Source organism: Tenrec ecaudatus, chromosome 10 (assembly GCF_050624435.1).
Source record: "Tenrec ecaudatus isolate mTenEca1 chromosome 10, mTenEca1.hap1, whole genome shotgun sequence".
NCBI classification, from domain to species: domain Eukaryota; kingdom Metazoa; phylum Chordata; class Mammalia; order Afrosoricida; family Tenrecidae; genus Tenrec; species Tenrec ecaudatus.
In genome coordinates, this window is record NC_134539.1 from 46,572,808 (window position 1) to 46,584,935 (window position 12,128).

At 53.2% G+C, this 12,128-nt stretch overlaps 1 protein-coding gene across 3 annotated transcripts in view; it reads right to left on the reverse strand.

The window, feature by feature from the left end:
- EPB41L4B (erythrocyte membrane protein band 4.1 like 4B) overlaps positions 1 to 12,128 on the reverse strand; it is a 155,024-nt gene that overhangs the window by 102,521 nt on the left and 40,375 nt on the right. For all 3 annotated transcript variants that reach the window (XM_075559012.1, XM_075559013.1, XM_075559014.1), the window contains exon 2: positions 9,698 to 9,802. In XM_075559012.1, the coding sequence (XP_075415127.1) occupies positions 9,698 to 9,802 (105 nt within the window). The remainder of the gene's footprint in view (positions 1 to 9,697; positions 9,803 to 12,128) is intronic.

The following is a 12,128-nucleotide window of genomic DNA, read 5'->3' on the forward strand; positions in this document are numbered from 1 at the left end:
ATGTTGCTACCTGTTGATCCAGTTGAGAGGATTTGGGTTTTCTTTCTTCATATTGAGTTGCAGTCCATCATGGAGGCTGCAATCCTGAGTTTCATCAGCAAGTGCTCCAAGTCCTCCTCGATTTCAGAAGAAGACTTGACAGTGGCAGGCAGAATCGTCACTCTCCCAGCAAGGCCACGGTTATGCCACGAGCTTTGCCTTCCAGATGAACTTCCCCTGTTCTCTGTGCACAGGGAGCGCTCCCTGGAACCAGACTTCCAGTCTAGTTCGCGCTGAGGCTCCTAATGTCTCATTCACTGCCACTGGGTCAATTCTGCCTCCGGGAGCCTTCAAGACAGGGCAGAACTGCCCTGTGCGTTTCTCAGATGGACCCTTGATGAGAGTGCAAGGCTCCCAACTTACAGGTGCTTCTCCCACGACTTTTCCTTCTCAAATCTCCCGAGCACATTGGACTAGAACAGGCTTAGGCCCACCCATCTCCCTCTACGGTGGGGCTCTAAGCTGCAGCCTTGGTGCGTGGTTTCTTTCTACTTCGTGCTGCACCCTGCCTCGCATTCGAGTCACTGAGGAACGATAAAGTCACTATCCGGGTTCACCGGAGGCCCATTGCAGAGCAGCTCAGTGCACTGGCGGTGTGGAAACACTCCCCACATGCCCATTCGTAATGCCCAAGTGGTCGTGGTGTTGCACTGGGCTCAGGTCAGCAGTTTGAAACCACCAGCCGCTCCGAGGGAGAACGAAGAGCTTTTCTACTCCTGTAAAGAGTGACAGTCTTGTGCGCCCGCAGGGCAGGTCTGCCTTGTTCAAAGGGCTGCTATGAGTCAGAAGCGCCTCAGTGGACCCGAGTTGGCTGTGGTTCGGAGTGTGCCTGTTAAATATTTAGCACTAAAATTTTCCACATCCTCTCCAACCCAGGATGATCGTGGGCATCTTGAGGCATCCTCCAACTGCTTCTGAAAACTGCTGTTTGGAACTCTTAAGCAATTTCAGGGCTTACTGGCCAGGGTAGCGCACGAGATGGCCAACTGCATATGCCTCGTGTTAACACAGAGACGGCGGCTTGGTATCCTTCCAGGCAGCAGACTGCGTTCCCTCTGGCCACAGTGCCCCCACCGCAGGCTGGGCAACACCCCCTCCTGCCCAACCCTGGAACATGCTGCATGCAAAGTGCGACCCCTGCAAGGTGGGAAAGGATTGAGAAACTGCTTTGGGGCTTCAAAACTTCCTGACCCCGTTGGGGGCTGGATTAGGTTTGCTGTCTGCCTTAGCAATGATAAATAAAGACCCAGTCACAATCCTAAAGCAGGAGCCGATGGATTTTTATCTGGGAGCCAACCCATGCAATGGCCTTGTTTCCTTCTGAGTTGCAGGTCTCTGATCACTTGGATTGTATCCCACAAGGCCACCGTGTGACTTGATTATCTGTGCACGGGAAGCCCAAGGTGCCATTTAATCGACTGCCTCCCCAGCTCGGCTGTGAGGACTGCACTCAGCAGCAGCGGGACCTACCTCTCTGGGAAGCTTGTCTGTGTTCTGGCTAAATATAGCCGTGCAGCCTGTGGGAAAGGCCAAGACAGGCAGCCCCAGCCCTCTTAACAGACCATTAGCCAGCCACTGGAAAACAGACAGGTGCCTTGCTGAGTTCAAAGGGCAAGGCACTTAACTCCAGCATTTTAATGGATCTCTGGAAGGTGGCTTCTCCTCCCAGTCCACCTGGCTGTACCCTTTGCACAAACCAAGAAGGCAGAAGGCGAAGCCCATATGGGCGAACAGTACATCGGCTCTGGAAACATCACTCACAGCAGGCTGGTCGGAGAATTCAATCGTCTAGAATCAACCCCGAAGCACTGAAAGGGCAATGCCTTGGAAAAGCCTGGCATTCGAAGGAATCTGAAAACCCACTGCTTACACCCCCATCCGCAGCCCCATGCCCTTACCAGTCTGCCTGGGCAATGGAACCTCTAACTGAACTTTAGGAACCTACAGGTTTTCTGGGCTGTAACAAGCTGGGAGGAACCTGAAAGGGTGACTGTACTCAAAGACAAAGGGAGAGAGAAAGGGGTGACACTACAGCGCACCCGCTGGGAGGGGAGGGGTGTGGCTGCAAGTAGCAGAGGTGGGATTCAAACCCCAGCCTACCTCACCTTCCCACACTTGAGGTTTTCTGCCGAAAACAAGAGTGAAGTATCTTCTCTTTGCCGGGCTCCTTCTCCACCCATGGGGTGGGCCGGGGGCTCTCCTCTCTACAATGACGGCCTGTAAGCTGCTTCACTGGCTAGCTGAGGTCCTGTCTAGATCAACCGCTGTTGCTCTGGTTAGGGGACCTCGAGTGGGCTTCTGCCTCTCGGAGACTCCATGGTAGGAAACACTGCTCGGCCCTGGCCTCCCCACGATCAGCCGCACATCACACTGTCCTGATCCACAGATTTCCCACTGTCTGATTTTCAAGTGTAGATCACCAGGCCTTTCTTCCACGTTTCAGCAAAACACACACACACACACACACACACACACACACACACACGCCTCCCTTGGCAGATGGGCAGTGACTGGGCATGAGGTCCATTGGCTGTAAACAAACCCAGGTCTCCCACATGGAAGGCAATAATTCTACCACAGAACAGGGGCCCATAAAACAATTGCAACTCCATCGGCCTACCGTTCTGCGACCAATCAGATTGTGCACATGGCTGGACAACTCTCCCCCACCCCTTGCTGCCAGTCCTCAGAGACAGGCTGCAGGGAGACCTGTGAGCCCGTGTTGCAGTTCTTTGTACTCATCTCTAAGTCTCAGCACTCGGCCATACATCTACGTGCGGTGTGCCCAGAGCAAGCACCCCGCCCCCAGCCCACGCTTAGCCTCAGTTTCCTTATCGGTGAATGGGCTGGCCCCTATACACTGTCACACAGTCCGGGGAGTGTCTGCGAAAGTGCCACAAACCACTGAAACGTATGGAGGGAAGGAATTTTGCTTAATTTCTTCTTTCTAGTAGCGCCCCTCCCTCCTACCCCCCACCGCTATGAGCTTTCAGCCTTGCCTCACCCCACTCAGGTGTGCTGAGCGATCATGCCTCTCTTCATGCCCCCGCAGGTGAAATGGCAAGGGGCCTCCAGAGGGCCGGCACAAGGGCCCGACATGATGGCTTCCCACCCAGTTATGAGACTGAGTCCCAGGAAGCCCGGCATTCCTTCCAGGCTGTCTCCTCCCTCTGAACAAAGGCATGACAGCACTACACCGCAGGGGACCTGGTGTCATTACCCATCCAGGTTCCGCCCGCCCTTCTGCAGGGATGGCCAGAGGGAGAGTATCTGAAGGATCTCAAAATAAGGCTGGGCTCTTCGCTGCAGAGCCCACCACCATGGGAAGTGCCTCTCGGGCAGGGAGGGGGTTAAGAAAGGCCACACCTGCCCGCCAGAACCCCTGCCCCCGAGGGGCGGGCGAGGGAGGCTCTTGCTGGGAGGGGCTGTTAAAGGGCCTCTCACCCCTCGGGGCCCACAGCCCACTTGATAACCCTTCCAGACAAACCCTCCTCTTGGCTTACAGAGCAGTCTAAGCACGACTGTCAGAGGGCTCAGTCAGGGACCGCTCTCCCGCCCCCCTCCCCCAAAGCATGTGGGACACGAGGACAGTGCCTGGCTCATTTCTGCACCCACAGAGTCTGACACAGAGTAAGTGCCAGTCACGCCAAGCTGCTGAATGACTCCTGATTGAATGCTCTCCTCCCCACCCTGTGCGTGCGTGCGTGCGAGCGTGCCCATGTCTGGTGGAACCAGCAGAGTTCAGGGAAGAGTGCTGGGCTTTGGAAGGGCTCAGGTTCTGAAGGCTAGCTCTGTCCCTTACTTCAGGGCCTCGCCAACGTTCCCAACGCCTCTGAACCTCAGCTTGCTCATCTGTAACATGGGCGTTAGAGGTCAGTGATGGATGTTAACTGAAGAGTCACCCTGAGCCTTAGCTTCGCGCCTGGCTCGGAGTGATAGCGGCAGTTATCTGCACAGGCGGTGGGAACGCTGGGGGAGTATAGGCCAGAGCACAGGCTCTCAGAACAAAGTGCTGATATGTAAAAACACACCCCATCCTCTGGCAAAAATGAATCTGCAGCGTGGGTTACTGGCTCCCTTCCTGCTTTGACTAGGAACAGGGAAACCAGCGCCCGGGCCCCAGCCCCAACTGCTGCAACGAGGTGATGCAGTGGACTTTGCCCGTTGCGTCAGGGCTGGGCACAGCACTATGGAAACCATGCTTGGCTCTCCTCAGGAGCTGGGGACATAAGCTGGGCACGCAGGGAGCATTGCCAGGAGCCCTGCTGTTGCCAGCCCTCTGAGCCCCACTTCAAGGGCTCTGTGAGGGTCTCAAAGAGCAGCGTGACCCTCCAGTATGGGGCAGTGGTCAAGGGGACCATTCCCTTGGGGAGTCCATCTGCTACCCGTCTCTTCCCCAAAACACACCTCTCATAACATCCGGTCACCTGCCTCCAGCTGCATCATCCCTGATCCTTGTAAAATCAATGGCAGCCCGACTCTCCCGAAGGGCTCTTGTTTGAATTGCTCAGGGTTCTCCCGCAGGCAAAGCAGCTTTCGGGCTCCAGTGAACTAGTTCCGAGTGCCTTTCCCAGAGCCGTGATGGCTTACAAGCCTCCGCCTGGCCAGCCAGGGAGAGGAGACTCACATTCGATACCTGGGATTATAAAACCTATTTTCCTCAATTAACTCACTGACCCCTCAATTCTTTTTTTCATTTTATTTTTATCTATCTATCTATTTATTTATTTATTTGTTTATTTAGACCCCTAAATTCTACCATGAAATCAACGCTACTCTCCCTATTTTACAGTTCAGGAAACCGAGGCCTGACAGCATTAGTATAATGGCACGAGCAATTGAAGCTGAAATTGCAAAAAATGGGATTGAATCCAAGCTGTGCGACTCAGAGGGCAACGTGCCAAGGTCCAAAGGCTTGGCTTCACCATCTGTGTGACAGAGAAGTTGGCAAGACGCCTCCTAGGGTCCTTTCTGGGGCCAATGACTAAGATTCTAGATTGTGTATTTTGTCACCAAGAGCCACCAAGTGAAGATGAGTAAGCCATACATCTAAGGGTTCTGCCTGTTTGTTTATTTTGTTGATGATTGGACTAGAAGTCAAATGAGTCCATCGCTGCCGAACCCATTGCCACAGAGTCGATTTCAACTCCCAGTGACTGTAAATCTTGACAGGATCAGACCGCTTCGTGGTTCTTCCCTGGATCGGCTGGCTGGGGAGTTTGAAATGCTGGCCTTGTGGTTAGGAGCCGAATGCCTAACTCACAGCACCACCAGGGAGGAGAAAAAGTGCTTTGGGGGTTCCGAACCTGCTTCAGGACAGGGTGTCAGCTGAGATGGTTTGGCAGGAGGCCCAGGAGTTTAACCAGGATGAGCCCCAGGACGGGATACAATGCAAGCCAAGGTCTGGAGACTGGACAGGCAGGGACACAGAAACCGTGGCTGGACTGCCCACAGCTTAGGCACAGAGACTGACTGTAATAGAGAGAAAGAGGCTGGGCATGGCTGCTGCCACCTGCTCTGGGCTCCTCGGAGTCAAAGGGCGGAGGAATTGCCACAGCATGCCCACAGCAGGGCTACAATAAAAAAACAAAACAGTAAGTGTTGCAGAGGATGTGGAAAAACCGGAGCCCTGGTGTTTTGGTGAAGGGACTGCCAAATGGGGCAGCCACAGTGGAAAACAGGGGTCTTTTTCTTTCTTTTTTTGGATGTGTGTGTGTCCTTCAGAGTGTGAAACCTACCTGTTGCTGACTCCTAGCAGCTCCCCCCCAGGATGGAGAACTGACCCCCCAGGGTTGCCAAGGGTCTCATCTCCACGGAAGCCGGCAGCCAGCAGCCGAGTGCTTCACTGCAGCACCCTGGGGATCCTTCGGCTAAAATTAGGAAGACCATTAATAAGTCACTGTGTTGCCGCCGCATCAACTCTGACCGGCGCGGACAGTGTGTAGCGAGCACACCGAGCCCTGGGGGCTTCCTCAGCCGTCTCCATGGCGGCAGGTGGTCACCATGTTCTTCTTCAGTGGGGCCGCTGGTGGGTTCAAACTGCCAGCCTTTCAGGTGAGTAGTCAAAGGCCAGCTGTGGGCACTGCCCAGGACACTGCTGAGCTACCTACTGAATACTCAATCACCACAGGGGCCGACAATCACACGCACACCTCCCTCATTCACTCCTTGCCACCGAGGCTGACTCATAGGGGTGACCACATGGGACAGGGGACACCTGACCTCGGGGTTTCTGAGACCGTAACTCTTTTACAGGAATAGAAAGTCTCGTCTTGCTCCCAGAGTGGCTGGGGTTTTTGAACACGGACTTTGGGGGTTAGCGGCCCAAGGTATCACCCATCACACCACCCTCCTAGATATACACAGGTCCCAAGGAATTGAAAACAAAGAGACTCAAACAAGATCTGGATGTGAATGTTCACTGCAGTGGCCTCTATGAAAGGGCTTTGAAACACTCATGGAAAAAAATTAGAATTCTGACAATGGAATTTTTGCCACAAACTTTTGGAAGCCTGCTCATCACAGATAAAAGCTGGAGCTATACCAAGTGTCCATCAACTCAGAAAGGGATAAACGAAATGCACACTGCAACGTGGGTGAACCTTGGGAACATGCTAACTGAAATCGATCAGACACAAGAAGACAGACACTGCCCGGTGCCGTAGAGCCAGAAGGCCAGCGCTTACAGGGGTAGGAAGAGGAGTTGCTTTTTTAAGGGGCACAGGATTGCTGTTTGGGGTGATGAAAAAAACATTTTGGAAATAGATATGGTGAATGCAATTAATGTCACTCCATTTACACTTAAAAATGATTACAAAGGACAAATTTTATTACACATATAAACTAGATTCTCAAAGACTAAATGTTATTATCATTGTTAATATTATTATTTTAAGCTAGAAGAGCAAGCTTCTGCGCCTGCTTCTGCTAGAAGGTGGAGGAGGAGCGCCCCGCTCCCAGAGCTGGATGCAGGCAGGCTGCAGAGGCTGAGCATCTGCAGGCGTGTGGCCTGGCAAGGCCGCCTGGATCCTGCCCTGAACAGCCCTCCTGCAGCCCAGTGACCAGGCACTGGCTGCTGGGAAAGCCTGCCAGCCAAGTCATCAGCAACTCAAGAGAAAGAGTCACATCATCCTTGGCTTTCTGGGAATCCGAGTGGTTAGAAAGAGGTTACCTGGGGATGAGGGCATGCACCAAGGTAGCAGCCGCTCACTGCGCTCTGGCGACAGGCTTGGTGAAGACCCCCTGTCTCTTTCAGGGCTACCTTTACTTGGGGCAGGCAACCCCTCCCTCCCTCTGGCTTGGGTCTGCTGCACAGTAGCAAACAGGCGCAGACACCCCCTTTTACAGGTGAGGAAACAGAGGTTCAAGGAAATCAAGGGGCTCACTGAAACCCAGCCGATGAGCCAGAGACAGCACCAGGACTGATGTCCAGCTCTAGCCACGGTCAAAGAAAGTCAGAAGCCCCAAACTGCCCGTGCCTCCAGCCGTCCAGGAGAAAGTGGGGTGCAGACTCCTTAGGGAAGAGGAGGCCTGAGCTAAGTCTGCTGTCGAGCAGAAAGCTTGCCCAGTCTGGCCCTCAGGCAGCAACTGTGGAGGCAGGGTAGAGGGTAAGCTCGGGAGGAAGCAGGTCTGTTTCCTGCTCTTCGGACATGAAAATGAAACGGCTAGACAGAGTAAGGCACTGCAAGGCCGCAGGGAGAAAATCCAAATGCTCGCGTCCTAAGGGACGAGACCAATTGCTGGAGCAGCCTCTCGGTGGGACTAGTTTCAGAGGGCGGGGGTGGGGGTGCTCAGGAGCCCATTAAGGGCCAACAAGGCTGGAGGAACGGGTGGGGGTGGGTCAGCGGCCTTTGCTGTCCCTGTGCTCTGTTCGGGAGCCAACAGGCACAGACCACGGCCTTCTCTTTTGGCCAATGCCTGGCAGCCTTGGGGGGAGCAGCTGAAAAAACAGATGGGCCTGCATGTGACGGGAAGACAGGGAACACCGTGGGGTGGGAGAGTCAAAGAGTGAGCAAGGACACGGAGAAGATGGCAAGACAGGGGGCGAGGAGGAGGCCAGGAGAGAAGGGGGTGGGAAGGAAGAGCAGAGGACGAAGGCCAGATACACAGGAGCAGACAGGGAAAACTCAAGGGCCATTGTCACAGGGACGGGGCCTGGCCGACTTCTGGAGCTTGCAGCGATGGGTAGGGACAAGACCCAAAGTGTTTCCAAGTGAGGCTGGCTCAGCGCAGGCTCACAGAGATATGACTGTGTCCAGACTATTTAGAAGTGTCAGCAACTTGAACTCCGAGGTTTCTTGGGGCTGGGAGAGGATGGGTGGGAGGGGTACCGAACTGCTGGAGGTCTTGAAGGATATGAAGGGCAGGCGTGAGGTCAGAGGGCAAGGCACTGGGTGGCCCAATGTACAATGGAAACAGACTTGGGAAGTGAAGCCAGTCTGTCCCTGCCCAGGGCCTAGAAACCAGAGAGCCTCCAGCTGAGAAACAGATGCCACCTGGGCCGCTCATTCAAGGGGCAGCAGGGCTCACAGATGGGGGTGGGTCAACATACAGGGAACCCTGGAGGCAGTGTAAAGGGGGCAACCAGGGGACACGTGTGCACCCAGGAGCACTGAAGTCTGAATTCCCATTTCTCCAGGGAATGGGGGCATCACTTCTGACCTCCAGGAGACCCAACTCCCACACACCACCTCTGAGCACCTTGACCTTGGCAAGTCACAAGGGAAGCCCAGCAAAAGCCTGCGTACCTTTCAGATGGGAAGGCCTAGCCATCTATGACAAGCTCTGGGTCTCTAGTTCAAACGACTTCTTTACCAGGGAACCTGCCTTTCAACACACAGTCTCCAAGAGTACCTTTCCCCCTCCCCCACTCCCCCACAGTCTATTCCCTTACTGGGCTGCATTTTCCTGAGTCCGTGTCAGACCTGCCGTCCCACTAGAACAGAAGCTCTGGAGAGCCCACTGTTGCGGTCGCAATCCACAGTGCTCAGAACCAACGGGACCAGGGCATAGCGTGAGCTCAAGACATCGTCCTAGAGCAGCGGTTCTCAACCTGTGGGTCGTGGCCCCTTTGGGGGTCAAACGACCCTTTCACAGGGGTGGCCCGATTCATAACAGTAGCAAAATGACAGTGATGAAGCAGCAACGAAAATAATTTTATGTTGGGGGGGGGGTCACCTCCACATGAGGAGCTGTATTAAAGGGACACGGCATGAGGAAGGCTGAGAACCACTGTTTTAGACCATTGTTCACGGCACCCACTTCCTCCACCAGCACAGCTCAGCAAGGTGGTGGTTGGCGCCACCTCTGCTGATGGAAGTAAACATGGCGCTGCTAAAACCATTTCTCTAATGGTACTCTTCCTCTCTCTACCTCCTTTAAAAGCATGCCCAGAAGGCACCCCTGTGCTTTGAAACATCCCCCCAGAGCATCCTGGGGGAGGGAGAAAAGCTGCCTCCTTTCCCTGGGAGTGGCCCCCTGGCAGGAGGCTTAGTGTCCTAGTGCTGGATGCATTTCGCACAGCACCATCGCTGCCACCCAGATCCCGCTCCTGGAACAATAGTGCAGCTGTCCTCCGGCTTTAGTGTCTAGTAATAGTGCCTCTGAAATCAGTGCCAGGAGCCAAGCTGGGCCCACCACTCGCAGGGGGAATACGTACCGCGACCTGGGCAGCGTCGAGAAACTGGAGGCCAAAGTAATCTGTCTCCACGAGGTCCAAGTGGTACACAATCTGATCAAACAAGTCCTGGCCTTTGGCATGTTTCTGGAAGATAATGGAGGGACAGGAACATTTAGGGCGGGAAGGCTGGAGAGGACACGGAGAGACTTCGAAAAAGCCAATAAATAAGGAAATGAATCACTTCTCTCTCTGTGTTACACACCCTTAACACGGCGCAGTGCAAAGTTTAAGGAAACCAATTCGTTCTATGATAAATGTAAACACAAACTCACGGTCAAAGGAATTCAAATGCTTTCTGACAATACGAAGTAAAACAACAACAAAACTCCCCAGACACCTACTTTTCCTCCTTTCTAGTCTCTGTTCAAAAGGGTGCATTTTAGACCTGTGCCCACACGTGATGGTCCGAGATGGGTTGCTGGGGGTTCTGCCTCCCTAAACGTTTTGGTCATTGCAGACTTCCTTGCGAAATTGGCTGCTCCTCTGGAACGGGCTCTTTGGGCCCTCTGCTTTCACAGAGGGGTTGAGCAGGACCCAGAGAAGCCAAGAGACCTGGTAGGGTCACCGGTGGCAAAGCCAGGACTCACACCCAAATTCAAGGCCCATTTCAGGGTCCTGACTGACTACGTGGTCACTACAAGGGGCTTGAACACAAGAGAAGAATCCAAGACAAGGGTCACGTCCTGAATTGGCCATTTGTTAGCCCTGTGAATCTGCACACATCACGTCTCCTTCCTTGTCTCCTCCTCCCTACCTTTGTAAAAGAGGCCTAATGATACCCACTCACCCCACAGCTCCGAGGGTCTAATGAAATTGCAAATGAGAACCCCAGACAAGTCTTTGAGAAATGAGAGCGCTTCTTTATTAACACTCACCCAGGCCAGGCATAGGCCTAATTCAACGAGAAGACCCTATCTCTGGCGACTGGTGCAAGCCCTTGGATGATCAAAGGCAGGGCTACCTGGTGACAAGGGAAGCCCAGCACAACAAGAACAACCTGGTGCTCCAGGACGCTTAGGGAACCGACACGTTATGCACACTGGCCAATAGCTGCAGGGTGAGAATCAAGCCTTTATTCTGTATTCTAGCTCAGCACCGGGCAACCAAATGTAAGCTGGCACTGCACACACGCAAAATGGATCGAGCCCCTACACGCACGTGTTAAAAAACTATCAAGGTCTTGGGGGAAACCAAATTTCAATCTTCCTGACTTTGGATCAAGTAATGGTTTCTTAGATGTGACAGCAAGAGCACAAGCAATAAAAGGGGGGGGGGGAGAGAATAGACAAGTTGGATGCCAGCAAAGTGAAGATCTTTTGTACTTCAAGAGTTCCCGAGACCTTGAGACAGTGGAAGGACCATACACAGAACAGTAGGCAATTTTTTTGCAACCGCACAGCTGAGAAGGGAGCTGTACCAAGGATCTACCAAGAACTATTGTAACTCGGAAAGAAGAAGAAACAATGTTTATAAGCAATGGCACGGAATGAACTGGTTTTCCAAAGAAGATAAACAAATGGCCAACCAGCACTTGAAAGGCCGCTGGGCATTAACCACCAGGGGAATGCAAGTCAAAATCCCAATGAGCTACTATTTCAAACGCCCCCTCCCCCCAGGATGGGATGGCCATCATCAAGAAGACAGTAAATAACGTGTGTGCTGGTCAAGGCGTGGCGAGCTTAGAACCCTCACTGCTACTGGGAAAGGAAAATGGTGCAAGGGCTATGAAAATCAATCTGGCAGCTCCTCAAATCATTCAGCATAGAGTCAGCCAGAACACACGGTCCAGCAATCCCCTCCGAGGCACATACAACAGAAATGGAAACATAGATCCACAAAAACTTCCCCCATAGTCAAAAGGTGGATGCTTCCCCAACATCCATCATCTGAGGAAGAAAAAAATGTGGTCTATCCATACGATGGTCTACTTGGGGGCCAGAAAAGAAACTGAAGTACTGATCCGACCTCGACCACACCAGGCTTTCAAAAGACACCAATCACAAAGGACCACCCGCTGTAAGACCCTGTTTATGGAAAAACTCCAGAATGGGTAGACCTATAGGAAGAAAGCAGATTCGCAGTTGACTGGGGCTGGAACTGGGGAGAAGGAGGGAACTTGGGTGAGCTGGGTTCGTTTTGGGGGCATTACGATGCTGGACACTGTGGCGATGGTTGTAGCGGACCTTGAGTACACTAGCCGTCCCCTTTATGCACTTGGCGGGTAAACTGTGTGCTATGGTCAGTAAAGCTCCATAGACCTGCTGGAACTACACGAGTTGAGCTTTTCATCATTGAAGCATTCCATCACTGAAGAAGAAATAGTGAAACTGCCGTGTCGCCATTTTCCAGCCCCTGGTGGCACCATGGATGAGCACTTGGCTGCTAACTGAAAGACTGGCAGTTTCAACCC